This window comes from Lissotriton helveticus, chromosome 9 (genome assembly GCF_964261635.1).
Source record: "Lissotriton helveticus chromosome 9, aLisHel1.1, whole genome shotgun sequence".
Taxonomy (NCBI): domain Eukaryota; kingdom Metazoa; phylum Chordata; class Amphibia; order Caudata; family Salamandridae; genus Lissotriton; species Lissotriton helveticus.
The window spans coordinates 444,898,797-444,925,845 of NC_136070.1; the positions used below are offsets into that span (position 1 = coordinate 444,898,797).

The window sequence follows — 27,049 nt, forward strand, 5'->3', positions numbered from 1 at the left end:
TTCAAAACAGCCACACCTCTTGTTGTTGTGCCTTGACATGTACATCCCACTAGTTCCATACCCAGATCTTTAAACCAACCACGCAATGTGGGTCTCCTGTACACACAGCAGGTCCACCCTCATAGAAGTAAGAATTTGGGCCATAATCCCTCTTTTTTTTTTTTCTTTCATTCAGCCTACAAATATTCCAAGAACAAACCGTAATCTTACCCATGCTCGCAATAAAGCTATTTTAACAAAGCTGAGACATTATACCTTGCTAAGACACTTCTTAACAATATTAAGACAAGATATGCAATTGTGAAGTCTTTATTTACCAAGTCCTGGCTGCTATTTACGCGCAATAACACAACTCTACTATTCCTTGCCCCACTACCCCCCCTCCCACCCTGCCCTTACTGCCCCGAAACCCACCCTCACCCACCTATACACCCACCCAAATGAGGCAAAATGACTGAATAGTGCCGGTTGGTGATGGAGAGAAAGGCTGGATGCCCTTCACCGGTCAACCCTGCCCCCCTGGCGTAGAGAAGGAGAGAACGCATTAAGAATTTATCTATACAGCGATCAAAAAATCATATCACCACTCTAAATTGTACCTAGAAAATCCTTAGCAGAAATCTCAGACAAAAAGAATTGCTTTTTCTCCTTATAAATAATTTTAAGCTTGGAGGGATTAAGTAAGTATGCCTGTGCTCCTAGCTTGGAACAGTGGAATAAGTTGCCGCAAATGCCATCTCTGCTGTACCGTGGCCTGGCAGTAATCTGGACGTACAAAAAATTCAACCCCCTTTCTCTTGCGGTCCGGCCTAGCTAAATCATATAAAGCTTCCTGTGACAGAAAATTATTTAAACAAATCAGTATAGCTCTGGGTTTCCCATCAGACTCCCTAGTACCATTCCGCTTATGAAAGGGAAATCAGTGTACTCTCTTTAGTTCAACTTCCCATTTCCATTGGGTCAGTTCAGGGAAGGCTTCAGAAAACAGCTCAATAATAAATTGATGAATGTCCCTGCCTTCCGCCCCTTCAGGGATGCCGAGCGCGCGCAATTTGTTCCTCCTAGATCGGTTCTCCAAATCGATTAGCTTCCAGTGAATATCCTCCCAAAGAGTATCAGGGAAGAAAGATCTGTTTTCTACTGTACCATTTCGTCCTCGATTAAGGAGATTCTGCCTTCCGCCTTCCCGATCCGAGCAGACATCTCATTATAGGTCTTGACAACTCGGCGCACCGTGTTTTGAAGCTTGTGAACCGCCCCTTGCATCCGCAAGCCTTCTGCTTTTGTCTCCTCGCGGTGCGACATGATGGCTTGATAGATAGTGGCTAAGGTGATCTCACTCTCTATCTGCTCATCCAGACAAGTATCTACATAGCCACCCCTGGAGTCGCTTATTACACCAGATTCTGGCTCCGCAGAAGAATGGCCCATTATGGGGGATCCGTCATTTTCAAAACATTCCCTAGACAGAGAGTTAGGCAAGTCCTTTGCTTCTTTTGCTTTTGCTTTACGAACTGTGCTCTTTTCCTCCGCTAATAATAGACTGTTTCCCTCATCCTCTTAACGGAGCTGAACTTGTCAAGCTTCTGTCATCTAGCTAGGCACCTTTAACACTCTCAATGTCAGAGGTATTAGACATGTCCGACATGAAGTAGAATTTGCCACCTGAGTCTCCAGAGTCCGCCTCAATAGTCGCTTCACTCATGGTCCCGGCACCTTGAGACATTTTGTCTGGGTTTGCGCTGGCCCCTGCTGTTGATAGGGTCCTCTGGCTACGCCTTGCAGTCCCTGCTTTTCCTGAAAGTGAGAGACAGGATACAGCCTTTTCTATGTGAGTCTCTGCAGTCTCTCCATCAGCCATATTATCAATAACAGCATCAGCAACATCATCCCCTGTTTCCCCCAAAGCCTCCTGTTCTTTTACAGGAAGAGATGAGTCTGCGCTTGTTGGACCTGGCCCTCTTGGCAGGGTCATCCCTAAACCTTTTGCCTTCCTCCAATACTCTCTCTTACCTGTTTTTGTTGGTTTAATGACTCTGGGCACTTTACCACTGCTGACCAGTGCTAAAGTGCATATGCTCTCCCTGTGCAAAATGTATATGTGATTGATTTCCATGATTGGTTCATTGGATTTACTGTCAGTCCCCAGTAGAGCGCACCAGAAGTTCCAGGGCTTGTGAATACCAATACTGCTAGTGGGCCTTCAGCGCTGGTTGCACCACCCACAGAAGCAGCCTTTTAAAATGTGTCTAGGTCTGCCATTGCAGAACCTGCTTGCAGTCTGGTACTGTCATGCTGGCTGGGCAAGTGCACACACTTGCCAGCCTCTAAACCTTCCCTTTGCTTCATATTAGTCACCCCTATGGTAGGCCCAAGGACAGGGTGCATTGTAAGCGTAAGGTAGGACATGCCCTGATGTGTGTGGCATGTCCTAATAGTGAATTACAGCCAAATTCGTTTTTCACTATTGTAAGGCTACCTGTTCTCGTAGGCCAAGATGGGCTGCTGGAATTATTACACTCTATAATCCCAGCAGGCTCAGGGAACATGGTAGAAAGTCAAGTTTAGTATGCCTAAACTCAGAATATTAAAATACTTCTTTTAGTAAAGTTTATTTTAATATCCTGTGTTTGCAAATGCTACTTTTAGAAAGCTAGCATTTGCTTGCCTAACCATTTCAGCCCGCCTCTGCTAGGATGTGTATCTGACTGTCTGGGTTATGTGAGTGACAGGGCTGGGGGATGACCGGTGGTGAATGCAAGGATTACACCTTGGTGGGAGGTGGGAGTGCCCCTGGACTCTGAATAGGGCTGTGCTCTGCCACCACAATGCTGGCTCCACCTCCTGGGGAGCGACTGATGACTCAGCCCGACACCTGGCCCAGGACAGGGGGAAGCCTGTCAACAAAGTACTCCTGGCTGCCCCTGTCCACACAATGCCGGCTCCACCTCCTGTGGAGCGTCTGATGTGCCATCCCTGCTCCCTGAAAGAAGAGACTCAAGTTTACCCAACAGAGTGCTCAGAGACTGAAAGAAGTTATGCAAAGGCCCCCCCGGCCTGTAAGAACAAAGAAAATGCTGTATAAAAGTAGGAGCCCTGCTCCTTGCAAACTAGATCTTGTTTCCCACAACGAACCTCTGCCCAACTAGAAGGAGAAGAAGACGCTGGAAGGACTGGCCTGCTGATTGCCTTGCTGAGGAAGGAGAGGAGAGGACTTGCTGAAAAGACTTTGAAGACTTGTGCTGAAATTTTCTCCAAGGGCTTGATTGAGCTTGCCCCCTGAACTGAACCCCAGGACCAGTGGGTTCATTGTGTCTTCGCTCGTTTATATCTGCCAGCCGTGTGTGCCTCCCGCAGGAGTCGAGTTTGTGCCCCCATCGCCCCCTCCTAGGGCTGTGGCACTCGGGAGCCTGTCTGCTCCTCTGCCCCTGCCTGCCACTGAAGCGCGCTGAGCGCTCACTCGCCCCTCCCGCCGGAATTACCTCAAGGCCGGTGATCTACGCAGAGACTGCAGCCCGCACGTAGGACCATGCCCTGCTGTCCCCGCTCGCCGACCCGAGGAGTTTGCAGGCCGCGCCGCCCCCCTGTTGGGAGACCCCAGTACCATCTGTACCGAGGTCGTGGGCCGCGCCCCCCTGTGCGCACACACCCGCCGCAGACGGAAATCCGGAGACACTGCCAGAAACGAGTCACACTGTCCGTGCACGGCTCGTCCCCCCAAGAAGGAATCCAAGCATCTCTCCCGGATCCTGCACCAGGCTTGGGGCCCGCAACGTTTTATTTCCCCGTAGTGCTGAACTGTGTGCGTCTGCTAGTTTTAGAGAAACCCTATGCTGAGGATCGTAGTGAAGGCTGTACGCTTCACCTTGTCTGACTGAGGCGCACTTGAGACTCGAAGCGCCTTGCCCACTTGACGTACATTTGAGACCCGAAGCCTTGCCGACTTTTGACCCGCAGCGCACTACAGAGGTACGTGTCGACCTGCCTGGAGCCGCACGTGAGGTGTGTACTACAGAGGAAGGCCCAGGTTCGCTCTAAGGCACGACGCGCACACGGTGCGATTCGTACCCAGTGCGCCGCGAGAGGCGTACACAATAGAAGGGCTTCCCCGTGCGACGCGTCCAGCGGCCGACAGAGAGCTGGTGAGTGCCCCGCCTGCAAGGAAGCCAAACAAGAGACAATTGCCCAGATTCTGCCCCAAGAGGGGGGAAGATAGTGTCCGTGGGGGAAGGACATCATGACCGAAACCGCGTGAGAGCCTGGAACCTCACCCGTAACACTGTGCGCTTCATAGTGCTGTGGAGACCTGTACGTGACGTATGCGACTCACGCTAGATGCGTGAGTATTGGTAGGGCCTCGGAGTACGCAACTCACGCGAGATGCGTGAGCTTTGGTAGGGCCTGCCGATTTCACCCGTGTAAAGCGCCCAGAAGCACTACGAAGCGTCTAGCTGGCCCAAGAGTGGCCTCAAGTAACTAAATACCCTAGAAAAAGCATTTTCAAGGGCCAAAGAACATTTGCCTATTTAAATAACTTGTGGCTGAGCTGAAAACGTTATACTGATCTTGTGATCAAGTCTTACCTGCAGATATATATATCCATTTGTGGGGGGATTGGTATATTTACTGTGTGTGTGATTACAAATGCTTAACCCAATAACACCTGAAGAATAGCCTTGGCTGCTCACGCCACGCACCTAGAGGGTGAGCAAGGGTAATTCTAAGGGGTCATCCTTCGCCCTGACTTAGAGGAGAGGGTCCCTGCTTGTCACAAGTGAATACTTGCGCCAACCAGAGACCCCCAATTCTAACATTGGCCGCAGCGGTGAGGATTTGCGAATTTGCATTTGTAGTTAACATACAGTGAGTTATTGATCACCACATAGTGAGAGCAGACCTATAACGCAGCCACAGAGTCCCATTTTTGGTTTTTTAATTTTGCTGGGAGATCTCCATGCGCTTGTGAAACGTCATGCCTGGTTCAGTGAGGATGGAAAAAGCAGCAACCAGATGTCTGTCGCCAGAGGAGTTGGTAGACAGGGCAGCAACCAGGGCACATGAAATGGAGATGGCGAGATTAAAGGGACAGATGGAAATGGAAAAGCAAAGGCTGGCAATAGAAAGCCAGAGACTGGCCATGGAAGAAATGAAAATGCTGCTTGCACATGACTTGAGAATGAGGAAACTTGACTGGGAGTTCGAGGGGCTTGAGGCCAGGAGGGCTTCAGCCTGGCAACCAGAAATGTGTGTAGCTCAGAGCTTGAGCTTTGCTGAGTGGGAGGTGGAGTCCAGCTCAGATGGTGGCAGCAACATTAAGGTAACCAGTGCTGAGAGCATAGTGCTTACACCTAGAGATATGGCACCTGACTTGGAGGGGGTTAACGTACACCAGGAGGTTCAAGGGCATGAGAGAGCTCCAATAGTGCGCAGCGTCTCTGAAGGGAATAGGGTAGCTGGCGTAGGAGTTCTTGGTCCTAGTGGTGGGAGGGATTCCCCCATGGTTGAGGTCCTGGTAGGTGAGTGTAAGGACCTCCCAGAAGAGTGTGGGTTGTGTGACAGAGACAGTCCGCTACTGTCTGGCCAGTCTCAGGAGAATGGTGTGGAGTATGTGTGTGAGGCACTGGATGGTGAGGTGAAGGATAGTTTGGTTAACCCTGCTAGGGGGCTGTGTAATCTAATTGTGGGAGAGCATATTGTAAGTCCCAGTTTTCCAGAGCTATGCCAACACCTGTTTGAAAGTGAGTTCTCTGACCCCAGGGAGCTCACATTGGAGCCAGACCTTGTGGTGGATTCCAGAGGGTCTGGAGAGGCATTGGGGTGTGATACTGTGGGGAGTGGCTCAGGTATCTTCCAGCCCAGAGTGGTGGAAGTGGCGCAGAGTAGCCCAGCTAGGTCCTGTAGTAGTGAGAGGGGTGTGTGGCCTCGCGTCCTGTCCTTAAGGGGAAGGAGTGAAAATGGGTTTGGTCCCGGTAGTGCCCAACCTCAGTCTCAGAGCCTGGATGGTTCTTTAAGGGAACACCAGGTGGGGAGCCTAGGCTGTCCGGATGGGTCACCCTCTGAGGGGGATCCCCCAGTGGCTAGAGAACGTGGAGGCTCTGTAAGCAGAGCTCCAGTAGTTCTGGTGTCTGGCAGTACCGCTCCAGTTGGGAGGGTGCAGAGGTCCAGATGGAGAGGTGAGAGGGGGAAAGAGTCCCCAGTGGAAGAACCAGTGGGTCAGGGACCAGCTAGAAGGGCTGCGTCCCCAGGAAGTGACCATGGTGACACCACTTCTGTCCTGGGGGATCTTTGCGCACTGTCAGATAGACAGGGGACAGGAGATCGGTGCCAGGCAGACTGTCACACAACACAGGAAGTATGTGTTACCCTCAGGGTGGGCATGTGTGCTCCCCAGGAAGTCCTGGTGCGCCAGGTGAGTGTTCGACTGCAGGGTTGGGTCCCTGAGTTGGGAAGCCAGGTTCAGAGGCTGTCTGACCTGGAGGGTGGGACCACTGTAATCAGTGTCGCTACCAGCCTGTCTTTTTGGTGTGCCACTCCAGGTGGGAGGGGACAACCGTCTGGAAGGGGGTGCAGAGGGAGGGAGTCCTCGCCTCTGACCCCGGTTCAACTAGAGGGTTTAGACCCTAGGAAAGAGGGCCAGGTGCAGGGTGTCCCCCCTGACCTGGTGCCCCAGTTGCAGGATAGCACCCCTGAACTGGTGGGCGAATTGTGCAGGTCACCTGCCACAGGTGCCCTGACAATTCTGGAAGGGGGTACCACTCCAGGTGAGAGGGTACAGAGCCCCAAGGAGGAGGACCGGGTGTGGGAGAGCCCACCCCAGTCTTTGGTCCAGCCGCCAGGTACAGGCCTGGGGCTGGTGGGTCAGTGCCAGGATGTCATACCTGGACTAACAGAAGAGAGAATGGACAAAAGGTGACAAGCACCTGAGGCTACTGCCCCACACTCTCTGAGGCCACAGAGGTTTGGGAGCCCTGAGAGGCATGAGGCCTGGGTCTCAGCCCTGACTACTGTCAGTGGCCACTGTGATTTGATGACTATCTGTTGGGACACACCTGTGAGCAAGTTAAGGTTAGATGCTGCACAGGTGGTGTCCACAGAGGAAGAGAAGGGTGCCCCATGGGTTAGCTGGGTGGACCCTGAGAGTATTGACAGAGGATTTGAAATAGGCTCAGATTGGCGTAGAACTGGAATGTGCCCCTGCTGTTGCGGGCCAGGTCCATGTTCTATCGCCCAAAGCCGGGAAGTCCATCACAGTGGTGATTGGTCTACCCTGCGTTTTGGCTGCAAGGGGGTTGTGTTGGACCTGGCCCTCTTGGCAGGGTCATCCCTAAACCTTTTGCCTTCCTCCAATACTCTCTCTGACCTGTTTTTGTTGGTTTAATGACTCTGCGCACTTTACCACTGCTGACCAGTGCTAAAGTGCATATGCTCTCCCTGTGCAAAATGTATTTGTGATTGATTTCCATGATTGGTTCATTGGATTTACTGTCAGTCCCCAGTAGAGCACACCAGGAGTGCCAGGGCTTGTGAATACCAATACTGCTAGTGGGCCTGCAGCGCTGGTTGCGCCACCCACAGATGCAGCCTTTTAAAATGTGTCTAGGTCTGCCATTGCAGAACCTGCATGCAGTCTGGTACTGTCATGCTGGCTGGGCAAGTGCACACACTTGCCAGCCTCTAAACCTTCCCTTTGCTTCATATTAGTCACCCCTATGGTAGGCCCAAGGGCAGGGTGCATTGTAAGTGTAAGGTAGGACATGCCCTGATGTGTGTGGCCTGTCCTAATAGTGAATTACAGCCAAATTCGTTTTTCACTATTGTAAGGCTACCTGTTCTCCTAGGCCAAAATGGGCTGCTGGAATTATTACACTCTATAATCCCAGCAGGCTCAGGGAACATGGTAGAAAGTCAAGTTTAGTATGCCTAAATTCAGAATAATAAAATACTTATTTTAGTAAAGTTTATTTTAATATCCTGTGTTTGCAAATGCTACTTTTAGAAAGCTAGCATTTGCTTGCCTAACCATTTCAGCCCGCCTTTGCTAGGATGTGTATCTGACTGTCTGGGTTATGTGAGTGACAGGGCTGGGGGATGACAGGTGGTGAATGCAAGGATTACACCTTGGTGGGAGGTGGGAGTGCCCCTGGACTCTGAATAGGGCTGTGCTCTGCTATCACAATGCTGGCTCCACCTCCTGGGGAGCGACTGATGACTCAGCCCGACACCTGGCCCAGGACAGGGGGAAGCCTGTCAACAAAGTACTCCTGGCTGCCCCTGTCCACACAATGCCGGCTTCACCTCCTGTGGAGCGTCTGATGTGCCATCCCTGCTCCCTGAAAGAAGAGACTCAAGTTTACCCAACAGAGTGCTCAGAGACTGAAAGAAGTTATGCAAAGGCCCCCCCGGCCTGTAAGAACAAAGAAAATGCTGTATAAAAGTAGGAGCCCGGCTCCTTGCAAACTAGATCTTGTTTCCCACAACGAACCTCTGCCCAACTAGAAGGAGAAGAAGACGCTGGAAGGACTGGCCTGCTGATTGCCTTGCTGAGGAAGGAGAGGAGAGGACTTGCTGAAAAGACTTTGTAGACTTGTGCTGAAACTTTCTCCAAGGGCTTGACTGAGCTTGCCCCCTGAACTGAACCCCAGGACCAGTGGGTTCATTGTGTCTTCGCTCGTTTCTATCTGCCAGCCGTGTGTGCCTCCCGCAGGAGTCGAGATTGTGCCCCCATCGCCCCCTCCTAGGGCTGTGGCACTCGGGAGCCTGTCTGCTCCTCTGCCCCGCCTGCCACTGGAGCGCGCTGAGCGCTCACTCGCCCCTCCCGCCGGAATTACCTCAAGGCCGGTGATCTACGCAGAGACTGCAGCCCGCACGTAGGACCATGCCCTGCTGTCCCCGCTCGCTGACCCGAGGAGTTTGCAGGCCGCGCCGCCCCCCTGTTGGGAGACCCCAGTACCATCTGTACCGAGGTCGTGGGCCGCGCCCGCCTGTGCGCACACACCCGCCGCAGACGGAAATCCGGGGACACTGCCAGAAACGAGTCACACTGTCCGTGCACAGCTCGTCCCCCCAAGAAGGAATCCAAGCATCTCTCACGGATCCTGCACCGGGCTCGGGGCCCGCAACGTTTTATTTCCCCGTAGTGCTGAACTGTGTGCGTCTGCTAGTTTTAGAGAAACCCTATGCTGAGGATCGTAGTGAAGGCTGTACGCTTCACCTTGTCTGACTGAGGCGCACTTGAGACTCGAAGCGCCTTGCCCACTTGACGTGCATTTGAGACCCGAAGCCTTGCTGCCTTTTGACCCGCAGCGCACCACAGAGGTACGTGTCAACCTGCCTCGACCAGCCTGGAGCCGCACGTGAGGTGTGTACTACAGAGGAAGGCCCAGGTTCGCTCTAAGGTACGACGCGCACCCCGTACAATTCGTATCCAGTGCGCCGCGAGAGGCATACACAATAGACGGGCTTCCCCGTGCGACGCGTCCAGCGGCCGACAGAGAGCTGGTGAGTGCCCCGCCTGCAAGGAAGCCAAACAAGAGACAATTGCCCAGATTCTGCCCCAAGAGGGGGGGGGAAGATATTGTCCGTGGGGGAAGGACATCGTGACCGAAACCGTGTGAGAGCCTGGAACCTCACCCGTGCACTGTGCGCTTCATAGTGCTGTGGAGACCTGTACGCGACGTCACTAGATGCGTGAGTATTGGTAGGGCCTCGGAGTACGCGACTCACGCGAGATGCGTGAGCATTGGTAGGGCCTGCTGATTTCACCCGTGTAAAGCGCCCAGAAGCGTCTAGCTGGCCCAAGAGTGGCCTCAAGTAACTAAATACCCTAGAAAAAGCATTTTTAAGGGCCAAAGAACATTTGCCTATTTAAAGAACTTGTGGCTGAGCTGAAAACGTTATACTGGTCTTATGATAAAGTCTTACCTGCAGATATATATATTTTTATATAAAGAAGACGTATTTTTACATATCCACAGCCTGGTGTCCACTTGTGGGGGGATTGGTATATTTACTGTGTGTGTGATTACAAATGCTTAACCCAATAACGCCTGAAGAATGGCCTTGGCTGCTCACGCCACGCACCTAGAGGGTGAGCAAGGGCAATTCTAAGGAGTCATCCTTTGCCCTGACTTAGAGGAGAGGGTCCCTGCTTGTCACAAGTGAATACTTGCGGCAACCAGAGACCCCCAATTCTAACAGCGCTTAATAAGGGTCCGTTTTTATCAGTTACTAGCTCAGAATTATCATGAGAGTTGACGCTTTGCTGGGTGTTCACTTCAGCAGGGGCTGAGGTCATATCTTTGAGCTGTATTTTCTTTTTACAGATACCAGGGATTTTAACCTTAGTGCCGCCAGCCTCCTCCATTCTGGTGGAGGCCGGGGGCGAAGACGTACCCCCTTGCGCGGTTTCAGAAGTGCCTAGAGCGCCACCGTCCGCATTGTTTGCAATAGGGGTCGCCGAACGTTCCAAATGTTCAGGGTGCCGCCACCCAAGTCTTTGGTCCCTTTGCTGTGGCACTAGCGTTCTTGGGTGCCATCGATACTGACACTGAGCGAGTCCAGCCCGGGTCTTGTAATCGACCCGTCGTCCGTTCCGCAGCTGCCGCAGTTCTCACCGCCTGACGCCAGGAGCCGGCAGCCAGCCTCCGATGACCGGTCCGGTCCGCCGCACACCAAACACTGGAATGCATGCACCAATAGAGCTGATGGAGTCCGATCCAATCCAGGAGCATAACCTGGTACTCCTCACGTCGTGGCAGTAACCGTCTGTTGCCGTACCCTCCGTTTCCAAACACAAAGCCCCCAGAGGGGGTAAAGGGGTGGTTATCGGTAGAGAGCACACATCGCCTGCCTCACTTGGACACAGCCATGTTCGCCATTTTGCCTCACAGAGAAGCCCAACGAGATATGAGTTCTAAGTGCCAGGGGTGCCATTGTTATGCCCAGGAAATGTCCTCTGGGGAGTTTGTGATCAATAGCCAATGGGCTATTTGATTTCCTCCCTCCTGATGACTTCTTCCTGTGAAATGTGGCATCTAGCTATACCAGAAGTCTCAGTTCTTCCCAATCTCAAGATGACCGAAATCCTCTCTCGGTGTGTAGAGCTACCTAGCCCTACCCAGAGATATGTCTCCCAAGGGGGCTACATGCCCCTGAACAAACAGTTTCACAACTGGTTTCTCCTCTCTGTCCCAAGTGCCAGGCTGTCTACTTAAACAATAGAGCAGCTTCGCTGCTAAGTGTTCCCATTTGCCATTCAAAGGCGGCCTACCCATTGAAGCTTGCCTTTTGGGCGACACCCGCTTGGCTTGCTGTTAGTGATGTAATAATTCAAACCCACACAGACTTCTATTGTGCCATTTTCTGGGAGTCTTTACATGTCTCTCCAGGAGGGTAGAAAGCTGTCTCCGGGACAGACCCCCATGTGCAACTGTGAACGGACACAGGAGCCTGTGGGCAACAAATTGACAACTTTGTAAAAACTGCACACAGCAACAATTTACATTAATTTCAACTTGGGCTTCAAGTCGGACTTAATATGAGTTGTTTGATACCTTTAAATATAAATCCTAGTCTTAATTAAGTAAGGCTGAGGTGTGAGCTTGTAACTCTGCTCTCTTTAATAGGGATACCAGCCTTTTTCATAGTAAAAATGACAATTTCAGGTTTTTGCTATTGGGACAAGTGTGTCAGGTTCGGCTTCAGGCTTCCTCGGGGCTGTGTTGAGAGTCCAATACCCGTCCCTACCGAATCACCTCAGTGCTCAATATGCAATGACACGAACAATCGAGATAATTCAGCGGGGCGCGGGAAAGGAAGGGGACAGCAGGGAGGGAGATCTGTAATGACAAACAACAAGAGATTAGAACACCCTATCTCCCTCACTCTATATAGTGTAATCTACTTTACACTTCCCTTAACAATTAACACCCCACTGTGTATGAGTAATACCTGTAAAGGAAAATACACAAGGCTCTAATCCAAGTGGAGACAATGTTTTGGAAGAGGTAAGAGGAACTGTACCCAGCTGAAAAGACAAAACATACACCCTTCAATGTCTGCTGGTAAATGGGAACAGTAATACTGTTGTAGATCAAATGATACCCTACACATACCATGAATATTGCATCATATCGACTTGTATGGGTAAACCACAATTCCCTCTCTCAATACCCCTCCTGTCTCCTGTAGAAATGAAAATAAGAGAAGAATGAATTCTGCTTCATGCGGGACCTCCCCGAGAAGAACAAAGAAAAAGCTCCTTTGGATTTGAAATTAGTGTTGCTGTCACACTACGTTTCAGTATTTCTTAAGTGTGCCTTACATCTGAAGGAATCAAAGTTTTACTCCTTCAGGGTATATTCGTAGCGAGGCTCAGGGGTCAGTTTCAAGTGAGTCCCATCGCATTTGAATCAATATATACATTTATATACACTTTGATATAGTGCTTGGCAATGAAGGTACACAAGGTCTCTGTAGCACAAAACCCCGAAATGCCAAACACTGTTCAGGACCAAAGACAAAGGTTAGGAAACTTCGGAACACACTCAGCCGAGTGAAGTTTCCTCTCTCAGTAACCGCCGGCCGGTGTGCTGTTGGGATCGATAGAACCAACGCCTCACACCGCCACCTGCCAGTCTACTCACGGTTACGGGGGACTTGGGAAAACAAGTCGGATACACCACAAAAGTTCCTGAGCTCCAGAACACGTCCCTGCAACCACGGAATTATCGGCGTTTCACCGCCGTCGGCTTCACTCCTTTATTTCCTGGCATGCGCGCGCAACTCGCGTTGTACGCGACGTACGCGAGGCATGCCGGGAACTGTACTTTATTTGCTCATATCGACAGCCCGAGAACAGTAGACACCGCGGAACATGACAGTACATCCCCCTTCACAAAGGGGACTGACCCGCCCGCGGTTTCGCAGGAAACAAACGATGGAACTTGTTCACCAACCGGGGAGCCCGAACGGCCCTAGCCGGTTCCCAGGAATCCTCCTCCGGCCCAAACCCCTTCCAGGAAAGCAAGTATTGCAAGCGACCCCTCACCCATCTAGAGTCCAAGACCTTCCGCACCACATACTCCTTATCCTGTTGCACCCAGACAGGCAGAGGGGCCCTACGTACAGGACACTTGGAGGGTTTTAAGAGCGAAACATGGAAAACCGGATGGATACGCAACTGTGCCGGTAGACGCAGACGCACAGCCACCGGATTCACATGTTCCACCACCCGGTATGGACCTATGAAACGGGGGTTAAACACGCTGTGCCTCTTAAACTTGATGTTTCTTGTGGACAACCACGCCAGATCTCCCTTCCGATATACCGGATTGGGTCTCCTGTGTTTGTCTGCTTGGTGTTTGTACCTAGCTTTGGCCTTTGCAAGATTCCTGCGTGTATCCAAAAGAACTTGGCGCACCCGCAACAATCTTTCCTTCACCTCAGGTATCCTCACATTATCGGAAGGTAACAGCATGGGGGCGAACCTGGGGTGATGCCCATAGGAACAATAGAAAGGAGAGTGTTGTGTGGATGCGTGTTGGGTGCTATTATAGGCCACCTCTGCCACCCACAACCAGGTTACCCAGGAATCACTGCTTTCCTTTACATAACAACGGAGATACTGTTTTAAGGATTGATTCAATCTCTCCGTTTGTCCATCTGTCTGCGGATGGAAGCTGGTGGACACGGATGAGGTGATGTGTAATGCGGAACACCATGTTTTCCAGAATCGGGCCGTAAACTGAGCCCCGCGATCGGATACTATATCACGGAGAAGGCCATGCAGTCTTACAACGTTCACCAGTAGTAGTTGAGCTAATTGGCCCGCAGTGGGCACTTGAGTACATGCGATGAAGTGGCCCATTTTCGTCAGAAAGTCCACTACTACTACTATAGCCGTTTTGCCTTGGTCTTTCAGGAGCCCCACAATGAAGTCCACTGAGAATCTCTCCCACGGATTGTCAGGAGTGGGCAGAGGATGTAACAATCCCTGAGGTCTTTGTCTGTTCGTTTTCATTTGATTACAAGTGACACATTCCGCCACCCACCGGCTCAAATCAGGTCTGATGGAAGGCCACCAGAATTGTCTCTGGGTTTTCTCCAACGTTTTGATGAATCCCATATGTCCGGCACAAGGAACCTCGTGGCACCAGGAGAACACGGTCTTCCGCAATGCATTCGTGGGTACTAGGACTTGTTTTCCTCTCAACGGGATGCCTTGTTTCATCTTCCACTCATGGTGATGCCTGAGCCATGTGCGCCACACACAGGTTTGGACTCCTCTCCGGATTCCAGATAGGAAATCGTTGGTGTGTGTTACTCCTATCACCTGTCCCGGCTCGATGATTGATCGAATGGGTTTTTCCAAAGGGATTAGGTGGTTTTCTCTTCTTGTCAATGCATCCGCTTTCCTGTTATTGGAACCAGGCCTGAACGTAACCACGAAGCGGAACTCCTCGAAGAACAGCATCCACCGAAGCTGTCTGGGGGACAGATGTCTTGCGGCCCTTAAAAACTGCAGGTTTCGATGATCGGTATACACCGTGATCAAGTGTTTGGCTCCCATCAGCCAGTGACGCCATTCCAAGAAAGCGTCTCGTATGGCTAGCAGTTCCTTTTCTGCGATTGTATAATTTATTTCCGCAGGACTGAGTTTCCGAGACATGTAGGCTATTGGATGAAGAATGCCTGTAGAACCTCTTTTTGGGACAATACAGCCCCCAGAGCAATTTCAGAGGCATCCGCCTCGACTATGAATGGGATATCAGGATTGGCATGTGTTAATACTGGTGCCGAGGAGAAGGCAGACTTCAATGCGTCAAAAGCGAGTTTTGCTACCTTATCCCACACGAACTGTGTGTTCTTTTTTGTAAGCCTCGTGAGGGGTGCTACCATTCCTGAGAATCCTGCTATAAATCTCCTGTAAAAATTGGCAAACCCCAACAGGCTCTGAATGTCTTTGACGTTCTTAGGAACTGGCCATCCCACTATGGCTTGCACTTTTCTTTCTGCCATCACCTGTCCCGATGGCGTCAGCATTACACCCAGGAACTCCACAGTTGTTACGTGAAATTCACATTTGGTGATTTTACAGAAGAGATGGTGTTCCCTTAGCGCCTGCAACACGGATTTTACATGTGTTATGTGCTCCTCTGTTGAATTCGAATAGACTAGAATATCGTCTATATATACGACTACGTGACGATCCAAAAAGTCGCGAAGCACTTCATTGAGAAAGAATTGAAAAGCGTCCGGGGCATTGCAAAGCCCAAAGGGCATCACCAAATACTCGTATAGTCCGTACCGCGTCTTAAAGGCCGTCTTCCACTCATCGCCCTGCCTAATGCGCACAAGGTGATAGGCCCCACGCAGATCCAACTTCGTATAGATTCGCGCTGCACGGACTTGTTCCAGTAGCACTAGGATCAAGGGTAGTGGGTATTGATTTTTAACAGTGATGGCATTTAATGCGCGGTAGTCGATGCAGCACCTTTTTTCACCATTTGCCTTAGGTATAAAGAACAAAGGAGATGCAGCAGGGGATCTGGAAGGTCTAATGAATCCTAGAGACAAATATTTATCTAGATAGTCTCTCAGTGTTTCCGTTTCAGTCAACGTAAGAGCATATATTCTCCCGTTGGGGATTTCAGAGCCTGGGAGTAGGTCGATGCGACAATCATATGTCCTGTGAGGTGGGAGCACTTCTGCCTCTTTGTCGCTGAAGACCGCCCCAAACTCTGCATAACAGGGAGGCAAGGTCACGTCTTTTTCCGCTGCTGTGGCTATCGTCTGCATAGACACTAATGTGGAAGCCGGGGTCCAAGTCTTCGACATACAGTGTTCCCTGCAATATGGAGAAAAAAACTGGATCGTTTTAGTGGTCCAACGTATCTCAGGGTCATGTTTCTGCAACCATGGGAGACCCAGGATGATTCCATACTGTGGGGCTTCTATGATGTTGAATACCTGTTTTTCATGATGATAATTATCATAAACCAGTTCGTATTCCCTCGTATGGTATCTTATGGGTCCTGCTTGTAATTCGTTACCGTCTACAGCGTAGACCGTTTCTGGTGTGTTTTTGGGCACTAGTGTTACTCCTAGTCAACGAGCTTCAGTGTAATCCATAAAACAACCCGTAGCCCCAGAGTCAACCATTACATGAACTTCTTGTTGTACGTCATCGATTACCATTATCATTTGCAAAAAAAATGATTCTTCTCTGCTCCTATCCTTGGGGTGAGCGAAGGGATGATATGTGTGCTTGAGGGTTTCCCTTCATTCGCCATCAAGCAGTGGAGTTTCCCGACTCTTTTTCGGCCACTCCGGCGAGACTTTGTCCTCCCTTAAACCTGTTGCTTTTTGGTTTCACTGGGCATTCATGCAGGAAATGGCCTTTCTTCCCGCAATAGAGACATAATCCCTGTTTGCGCCTATGTTCTCTCTCGCTAGTGGTTAACGAGGCTCGCACCGCCCCTACATCCATTGCTTCAGAAGAGGTAGCCGGTTTTTCTCCGCTACCGGCTTGTTCATATGGCATCACTGTTCTGTCCTTTTTCTTATGTTCTCCTTACCTTTCCTTCATGCGATGGTCCAAGCGTAAGGCGAGGTCTATTAAGGCAGAGCAGGTGCGGGGCTGCGGATCGATCTGTGCCAACACGCCCTTCATTTCCTCACTAAGGCCTTGATAAAACAAAGCTGTTCTCTTGGCTTCCGGCCAATCCGTTTCGGCCACGAGTCTTCTGAAGTTGTTGAGATAAGTAACAAGATCGGCATCTCCCTGTTTCAACTTCAACAGCTCTCTGTCCGCCGTGAAGGTTTCAGCCCTCCTATCGAATGTTTTTTCGAATTCTTCCCTAAAGTCGTCCCAGTTATATAGGAGGGGGTCATCCCTTCTGACTATCGGAACAGCCCACTGAGCAGCTTCCCCTCCTAAATACGATATAAGGAAAGCTACCCTCGCTTGATGTGTGGCAAACATTTTTGGTTTGCACATAAAGTGCATTTGGACCTGTGTCATAAACACCTGAACCTTTTTAATGTCCCCATGGTATCGTTCTGGTGGGGCTAGAGGTATTTGGGCCGGCATTTCCACCACCACAGAAGTGGTAGGGGAAGAGCCACTGGTAGCCCCTGTGGTTGCGGTAGTTAGTGGCAATCTATCCACCCTGGCCCGCAATTGAGCGTTCTCTGCTCTCGAGGCGGCTACCTCTCTATTGGACGCGGCCAACTCCACCTGTACTAAGGCCAAAGCAGCCAGAACATCCTCTAAGATAGTCATGGCGACACTCAACACAGCCAAGAAGAGGTAAAATCCTTGGGCCGATAATTCTGTCAGGTTCGGCTTCAGGCTTCCTCGGGGCTGTGTTGAGAGTCCAATACCCGTCCCTACCGAATCACCTCAGTGCTCAATATGCAATGACACGAACAATCGAGATAATTCAGCGGGGCGCGGGAAAGGAAGGGGACAGCAGGGAGGGAGATCTGTAATGACAAACAACAAGAGATTAGAACACCCTATCTCCCTCACTCTATATAGTGTAATCTACTTTACACTTCCCTTAACAATTAACACCCCACTGTGTATGAGTAATACCTGTAAAGGAGAATACACAAGGCTCTAATCCAAGTGGAGACAATGTTTTGGAAGAGGTAAGAGGAACTGTACCCAGCTGAAAAGACAAAACATACACCCTTCAATGTCTGCTGGTAAATGGGAACAGTAATACTGTTGTAGATCAAATGATACCCTACACATACCATGAATATTGCATCATATCGACTTGTATGGGTAAACCACAATTCCCTCTCTCAATACCCCTCCTGTCTCCTGTAGAAATGAAAATAAGAGAAGAATGAATTCTGCTTCATGCGGGACCTCCCCGAGAAGAACAAAGAAAAAGCTCCTTTGGATTTGAAATTAGTGTTGCTGTCACACTACGTTTCAGTATTTCTCAAGTGTGCCTTACATCTGAAGGAATCAAAGTTTTACTCCTTCAGGGTATATTCGTAGCGAGGCTCAGGGGTCAGTTTCAAGTGAGTCCCATCGCATTTGAATCAATATATACATTTATATACACTTTGATATAGTGCTTGGCAATGAAGGTACACAAGGTCTCTGTAGCACAAAACCCCGAAATGCCAAACACCGTTCAGGACCAAAGACAAAGGTTAGGAAACTTCGGAACACACTCAGCCGAGTGAAGTTTCCTCTCTCAGTAACCGCCGGCCGGTGTGCTGTTGGGATCGATAGAACCAACGCCTCACACCGCCACCTGCCAGTCTACTCACGGTTACGGGGGACTTGGGAAAACAAGTCGGATATACCACAAAAGTTCCTGAGCTCCAGAACACGTCCCTGCAACCACGGAATTATCGGCGTTTCACCGCCGTCGGCTTCACTCCTTTATTTCCTGGCATGCGCGCGCAACTCGCGTTGTACGCGACGTACGCGAGGCATGCCGGGAACTGTAGTTTATTTGCTCATATCGACAGCCCGAGAACAGTAGACACCGCGGAACATGACAAAGTGAAAGTACATGTTCCACTTTCTAATATACAGCACCCAGCCTTAGGCTCCGAAAAGCCTACTTTATAAATGACTTACATATTGAAAAGGGAATATAGGGCTTTGCCATTTCTTCAAATGTCAAAGTCGAGTTAGCACTTTGAAACTGCCCTTCCCATCTGCAGTGGCAGACTGGGAGCCTATTTCTACCTTTGTCACAACAAGGGTAGCACAACCAGTGCTACAGTCTCTGGAGTGACACTCTAAATTACAGGCCCTGGGTACCATATACTTGTGATTTGCAGGTAAGTTTGTTCATCTCTGTTGGGTATAAGCCAATGAAACATATACACTTTACTGTCAGGGCACAGACACTGACATCTCGTTGGGAAGCTTCAGTGTACTCTGTGTCGATTAACCAGAATCATCAGTCCAAAACTTTGGAAGTGACCATAGAAAAAGAGGCATTTCCTTCCAGTCCTGCTCTTCACTTCCGGAGCGGAATAAAGGCGATGCAGAGCAGCATGACACCAGCTACTGCCACCCTGGAGTACTGCCTTTAAGTTTCTGGATCCAGCCTGACGCTTGGGGGAATATTCACACGGTGAGGAATATGCAGCTAGAGTATCTATCAGAAAGAGTATTACCAAAGGTAAGTAACTTTCATCAAGTTCATTTTCTAGTTCATTTGGGAGTAGTATGTACTTTTGTGGTACATGTACCTTGTGTTGTACCAAAAGAGCACATATCCTATTCTTTGTATTGTTGGTTATAAGTAGACATATCATTTACAGATTACTCCAATCTCAACCACTTATTTTGTAGCAAAGCAATGAAATGCTGAATGACATGTTCCACTCTGGCAGGAGAGAGGGTTTTGTACTACAATCAAGTTATCGCAGACATGGAGAAAAAGAGCTTATTAAGATGTTGACCGACCAGTTTAATGCCAATAAACTTGGTCCAACAAATTGTAAGGTAAATTCCCTATTGCTAGTTACAACAAACAAGCAGTTTGATTGCATCTGATCTTCTATTCTCATCAAATGATCATTGTAGAAAGATGAAAGGTGATTACAAATTGTGTGATGATTTATTGTAGAAAACAGTACATAAAACATTAAGGAGAAGTTACTCCTCACATGTTCCCAGACTTTGTGTTATTGTTGTGTACTGTCTTGCTGGAAAGTCCGGATAAGCTGCATCAACTTAACTTGGATGTATTTCAGTTGTGTAATACATTTTGGTCCCTTGCTGGTATCTTGACTCACTTTGCTACAAAATCATGCAGAAAACAGAATTGCTCTACAATACTGATCAGAAATTCCTCCAAGAACACCACTGTTAGTTATCTATCTTCGCTATAGCTTGTAAACAAAAAAAACTGAATCTAGATTTGATTTCAACACCCCTGATGTCTGATGTATGAATTACTTTGATTATTGTAAATTTTAAAGAAATATGTGGTTGTGGTGTGGTTAATATGGGTGCTGAATTGGGTGATTTTTACACCTGCACCCCAGTCCTGCATGTTGTCCCACGGGTTTTGAATGAGCTATGACACAGAGGGAACCTAAAAACCGAGGTGTCAATATTGGGACTAATTTTGACCACAGGAGGGGTTGGTAGAAGATGCAGTGGGTTGGTGGAAGGAAAGGGTATCGATGGGGTCTGCCTACTGTAACTTTGAAAATGTCATTCACATTTCTCCCCAGGAGGGCAGAAAGTTGTCGTGTGGCCAGTATCTGTGACTTGCCACTGGAAAACGTGGGCAACAGAGTTGTTACCTTTTAATCAAAAGCTATATTAAAGTCAACTCACGCATCAAGTCGGTTTTAATGTAACAATATTTTGAAACCTTAAAGTATCAACTTTAGTAGTCCCATTCAAGAGTTAGATCGGCTAATGTGTCAGCGTGCAACTCTCTACTTGCCAATGGGACTACTAGCCGGTCCACAGTAAAAACGACAATTTGAGATTTATATTGTTAAGGCATTTAAAATGCATATACCCCCCTCCCCCCCAGGAAATGATTGGCTGAAAAAGAGTGGAAAAGGCTTTATTAAAAGTAGCATGTAAAGGATGCCGGTGTGGGCAAAATCCAAAGCATTCTAAAACATTTGAAGGATGCACAGTCACCATAAAAGATAAAGCTTGCAATACTGAATTCGTCATATATGTACTTGAGTGTGCTTGTTGAAAGATATATGTTGGAAGCACAAATAAAAAGCTGAAAATAAGAATTCTCCAACATATAAGAGCAATAAAGAATGGTGAAAAGCTACCCAATAGCCAACCACTTCATGCAGCACCACCAGAGATCCCTATTCGGATTCAAGTACTCTGGGATCAGGCATATTAAAGCGCATCTCCGAGGAGATGATGGAGAGAAAGAACTGAGAAGGCAGGAATCCAAATTGATCATTACTGTGGGAACTGAGATTCCTTGGGGCCATATTACAGATGCAGAGCTTTATGTACATCTGTATTTCTTGCAAGCACAAGGAGATGAAGGACGGAGCGCTGATGATGGATTAAAATCAGATCTGTGACTGGGGGTGAGTGTCTGAAAAGTTTCAGCGCTCTGTCTATCATCTCCTTTTGTTTGCATTGTTCGCCGTAAGTTGGCAGGGTATGCCCAGACTTGGGTCCCTTGCTCACTTTGTCACTAGATTCAAGCTAGCCTGGCTGATGAGGCGTGTTACTCCGAAATCGATCCCAGGATGTTTGTTTCCGGTCCAGGGAAGATTTGGCTTGGCAGTTCGGGCTGGACTGTTCCCATATGGCACAGGGTCAAGACTGATTTGCAAATAGCTGGATCTGAACTGAGGTGGGTCCCTTTCTCACTTTGCCACTGGATTCAAGCTAGCCTGGCTGATGAAGGGTGTTACCCAGAAACCGGTCCCAGGAGGCTTGTTTCCGGTTCAGGGAAGACCTGGCTTCGCAGTTCGGGCTGGACGAGCTGGAATGAAGACAAACTCCCCGATCAGTAACTGAACATAGATTTGCTTTAATCTGCTGTTTGTGTCACACAGCTTTACACACAAACATAAAAGTTTTAGGACCTGTTTTGCGATTTTTAAACTTTTACACATGTATATTGTAAAACTAGAATTCAAGTAGTGGTTCCCTAAAACCCCTATGCCTCCCTGCCAGGAAATTGTGGTTTATTCAGTTCCCATGAGGCACAGGGTCAAGCCTGATTTGCATATAGTTAGGTCAGAACTGAGGTGGCAAAGTGAGCTATAGAATGATGATGGATTCAACCCAGGTATGTGACTGGGGGTGAGTGTCTGCAAAGTTTCAGCGCTCCGTCCATCATCTCTTTTTGTTTGTATCTGTAGATCTTGAATTGGAATAGATTTCATAGATATCAAAAATAATTTGCCACCTGATTGCATTCGGTAATCTTGCCTAATGTATATGAAATAGGTGTAGTAATCCACTAGAAATGTGTACCGTTACAGCACTTGAAAAAAAGGGATACTCCATGTTTTGCTAGAAGGAAGTAATTTGGATGATTTAAACACTTGAACACCCTCACCCTAACATTAGAGAGCAGAGGCCTAGAAAAGAGATAATTGGAGTGATATTCTTGTAAATCGGAATATTTATAATTTTAGTAAATCATTTTGCACTTTCTTAAGAAATTAAAGGAAGGCATTTTGCACTTTCTCTGTGGATTGGTGCAATAAAATGTAAGAACTAGCTTTGAGTTTCCTTGAACATGTGCAATAGAAACTAAACTCTCCTTATCTCAATTCTTTTAAATCTGAATTTTTATCATCTTGGGACAGCGTGTTGCACTTTCTTTATAAATGAAAGGAAATCATTCAACACTTTCTCTGTGGATTAGTTCAATAGAACATAAGAATTAGCTTTGAGCTTCCTTGAACTCTGGCAATAGGAATCTGAAAGAAACAGGTTAGTATTAGATTCCTTACCTTAGAATATCCCCAGGCGTCAGTCTGGATCCGGAAACTTTTGCGTAGCAGTACCCCTGCGCGTCGGTAGGCGTCGTCTGCAGGCGTCCCCTGCGGCTCCGCGTCGTCGGCGTCGTGCGCCGTGATGATGTCGCTGGAGTATATAGACGCCGCCTCCGCGCGCTGACGTCAGTTCTTCTTTTTTCCGCGCCAGTTAGCGCAGATCCGAAGAGCAGTACTCCGGTCTTTTGACCTAAGTTTTTGATAACTCTAACTCTTTCAGGTGCCGGTAGGATGCCCGGTTTTAAAAGTTGTGACGGGTGCGACCGCCTGATGTCGGTCACCGACCACCATCGACTCTGCCTCCGGTGTCTGGGCGCGGACCACGACGTGGAGTCCTGCGTCGACTGCCGGGCCTTGACGAGTAAGGCTAGGCGGGAGCGGTCCCGCAAGCTACTCGAGCTCCGGGTGTCGGCCCCGCGTCGAGAGCGGTCCCGGTCCGTGCGGAGGTCGAGGGAGCGGTCGAGAGAACGGTCGCAGAGCCGCCACGAGCGCTCCGGAAGTCGTCACCATTCCTCCGGTTCCTCATGTAAGCAACACAAGAAGTCGGGGCGTCGTCATCGTACCCCCGACTCCCCCCGACGCCCGCGTGATGCGGCCGGGGGCTCGGGGGGCCCCACCCCCGCGTGGGTCGCCGACGCCGTCTGCCCCATACCCGTCGGTCCCTGGGGAAGGCGCGTCGCGCGAGGAGATTGAGGAGTTCCTCATGGCCATGAGGGCGCTGTCTTCTCCGGCGGGGACTACGGCGCCTGCGGGCCCGTCGGTCCCGTCTGGGGGCCCAAGCGGTTCGGGTGCACCTGCCCCGACGCCGCCGGTGGTTCCGGCCCCGGCGCCGCTGGGCCCTTCAGGGTCGTCGCCGGCTGGTCAACCGGCCTCTCCGGCGCCGATTCCATCGGGGCAACCCGTGGTGCCGCCTCCGCGCGGCGCCGTGACTCCGACGCCGGTTCCGGCCGGCGTCGGGGCTCCAGCGTCGGGGCTCCGGCGCCGCGCGGCGCCACCCCGATTCCCTCTCCGAATCCGGACGCGGAGTCGGACCGGCATCGTCCGGCGCCGTTGGGGCCCATTGGCTCCGAGGAGCCGGTCTATATCGTTGATTCCAACTATGGCGATGAGGACGATTATGGAGAGGGTTGGGAGGGGTCTGAGGACCCTCTGTCACGAGACTGCCAGTACGACGTGGACTGGGCAGGTGACTTGGGTGATGCCAGTGGTCTGGACGAATCGCCTTACCCTGGGTTTGTCTCGCCTCCCACTGTGGCGTCGGAGGCTGGGGCTGCCTATTCTGTGGTACTGATGAGGGCTGCCAAGGCCTTGAGCCTTGAGCTCCCCGTCGCTAAGGAGAAGCCTAACATCCTCACCGAGGTATTCAAACCGCAGTCATGCCCACAGGAGCCTCTGCTGCCGTTTAATGACACCTTGACGGATGTCCTTTGGGGCACGTGGTCCAGGCCCGCTTCCGGTTCACCTGTTGATCGGAACGTTGCCAGGCGCCACCGTCCGTGTTCGGACGACCCTGCCTTCCTGTCCACCCATCCCTCCCCTGAGAGTTTGGTGATCCAGGCCTCCACTTCCCAGTCCGCATTCCCGTCGGCCCCGCCCGATCGGGAATCTAAGCGGTACGACCAGTATGGCAAGAAGGTCTTCTCGTCTCTGAGTCTGGGGCTGCGGTCTTGCAACACCGCATGCCTCTTGGGCCGCTACACCCACTCTCTGTGGGATACGGTCGCAGAGTGCCTGCCGCAATGCCCGCACCAGGTACGGGACAAGCTCGGCCAGGCTTTGGTTGAAGGCCGAGACGCGGCGAGGTATTCCATTCGGTGTGGTCTTGACACGACCGACTCGCTGGGCAGAGCGATGTCCACGACGGTGGCGATTCGTCGCCATGCTTGGCTGAGATCCGCCAACTTCTCGCCAGATGTCCAAAATGCCTTAATGGACATGCCGTTCGATGGCAGTCGCCTGTTCGGCGACAAAGCGGACAACGCGCTTGAGCGCTTCAAGGACTCCAGGGTCACGGCCAAGTCCTTTGGTCTCTCGACCCAGCGCCAGCAAACGGGTTCGTTTCGCTCCTTTCGTGGCCACGGAAGGGGCGGTCCCACACGTGCTGCCAGCCACGCACCTCAGAACGCTCCTCAGCGCGGTGGCGGCCGTGGATTCCGCCGTGGTGGCGGTCGGGGACAGCGGCGAGGTCAGTCCACACCTCCCCCCGCAGCAGCCTCCAAATCCTCCTAGTCCGAGCTTTCAGGCCCATGTGACGCCAGTGGGTGGCAGGGTTCGCCATCACCACTCCCGCTGGCGCACTATCACGTCGGACAGGTGGGTGCTGCAGCTCGTCCGAAGGGGCTACTCCCTCCCCTTCGAGACCACTCCTCCAGCCATGCCACCGCAGAACCACCGTGTGTCGGGGGACCACTTGACACTTCTGCAGGAGGAAGTTACGGCCCTCTTGGCCAAGGGGGCCATCGAGCGCGTTCCTGGGCCAGAAGTAGGGTGTGGTTGCTACTCCCACTACTTTCTGGTACCCAAGAAGGACAAAGGGGGCCTACGTCCTATCTTGGACCTACGGAACGTCAACGGCTTCCTCCGGAAGGAGAAGTTCAAAATGTTGACTTTGGCTCAGGTCTTGGCTGCTCTAGACCCACAAGACTGGATGGTAGCGTTGGACTTGCAGGATGCGTACTTTCACATCCCCGTCCTGCCGGCCCACCGGCGTTACCTGCGGTTCACGGTAGGCCACGAGCACTTTCAGTTTATCGTGCTCCCATTCGGCCTTACCAGCGCCCCACAGGTGTTCACGAAAGTGATGGCGGTGGTCGCAGCTCATCTGCGCCGGTTAGGGGTTTCAGTCTTCCCCTACCTCGACGACTGGTTGTTGAAGGCAGGCTCGCCCCAAACAGTCGTCCACCACCTTCAGGTGATGGCAGACCTCCTGCACGAGCTGGGGTTTTCCATCAATGTGCTGAAATCACACCTGTGTCCCTCTCAAAAGCTCCTTTTCATCGGAGCGGTTCTCGACTCGGCGCAGTTTCGGGTTTATCCTCCGGAACGGCGGGTCCGGGATATTCAGGCCTTGATCCCCATCTTTCAGCCGTTATCCAGGGTTTCGGTCAGGTTGACGCTGCGGCTTCTGGGGCTGATGGCCTCCTGCATCCTTCTGGTGCATCACGCCAGGTGGCGGATGCGGGCTCTGCAGTGGGACCTGAAGTTTCAGTGGGCCCAGCATCAGGACAACCTTTCCGACCATGTCCTGATCTCGGAGGGCACTGCGAGACAGTTGCAGTGGTGGCTCCAGGACCGCGATTGGGTCAGAGGCAGATCCCTCTCCCTTCCCCAACCGGAGCACGCGGTTGTGACGGACGCGTCCCTCCAGGGCTGGGGTGGCCACTTGGGAGAGGCTGAGATCAGAGGCATCTGGTCTCCGGCGGAGTCCCGGCTCCATATCAACATGTTGGAGCTGCGGGCGATTCGCCTAGCACTGAAGGCATTCCTCCCCTTTGTCAACGGGAGTGTAGTGCAGGTGTTCACGGACAACACCACCGCCATGTGGTACTGCAACAAACAGGGCGGTGTGGGGTCGTGGACCCTTTGCCAGGAGGCCCTGCGTCTCTGGCAATGGCTGGAACGTCAGGGCGTGACTCTGACGGTTCAACACCTGGCAGGTTCTCTGAACGCCAGGGCGGACGAACTCAGCCGTCGGTGCTCGGTGGATCACGAATGGCGTCTGAACTCGGACGTGGCAAAAGGCCTCTTTCTGCAATGGGGAGAGCCTTGGTTAGATCTATTCGCCACAGAAGAGAACGCGCAATGTCATCAGTTCTGCGCGTTGGAATTTCCAAGACGGCACTCGCTCGGCGACGCCTTTCGGCGCGAGTGGAGTTGCGGTCTGTTGTACGCCTTTCCGCCTATACCACTTCTGCCCAGAGTGCTGAAGAAGATCAGGCGGGACCGGGCCCAAGTTATTCTTGTGGCTCCGGACTGGGCTCGAAGGTACTGGTATCCCGAGCTACTCAGCATGTCAGTCGGTCCCTCGATCCGCCTGCCCCTTCAGGAGGACCTTCTGTCGCAGCAGCAGGGGACGGTCCTCCACCCGAACCTGTCCAGCCTCCACCTCCATGCGTGGAGATTGAGCGGCGACAGTTGAGGCCATTTGACTTGCCTCCTGAAGTCTGTGATGTGATTCTGGCAGCCAGGCGTCCCTCCACAAAGTCGGTATACGCCTGCCGGTGGAACAGATTTGTGGCATGGTGCACAGCAAAGGCTGTGGACCCTCTCTCTGCTCCCCTTTCTGAGGTTCTCCTCTTCTTTCTTTCTCTTGCCCAGCAGGGCTCTGCTCTGGGCACTATCAAGGGCTACCTTTCTGCCCTTTCCGCCTTCTTAAGGCTACCTGATCAGCCATCTTTATTCAAGTCCCCTATTGTACTGAGATTCTTGAAAGGCATCACGCACGTGTATCCACCTGTTCCGTTCGTGATGCCTCAGTGGGACTTGAACCTGGTTCTGACATTCTTGATGTGTGCTCCCTTTGAGCCGCTTCATTCCTGTCCTCTCCGTCTTC

General features: G+C 51.0%; 1 protein-coding gene across 2 annotated transcripts in view; it reads left to right on the plus strand.

The window, feature by feature from the left end:
* Nucleotides 1–27,049, plus strand: part of TDRD9 (tudor domain containing 9) — a 2,642,469-nt gene that overhangs the window by 2,206,581 nt on the left and 408,839 nt on the right. For both annotated transcript variants that reach the window (XM_078660267.1, XM_078660268.1), the window contains one exon: nt 19,337–19,489. In XM_078660267.1, coding sequence (XP_078516393.1) covers nt 19,337–19,489 — 153 coding nt within the window. The remainder of the gene's footprint in view (nt 1–19,336; nt 19,490–27,049) is intronic.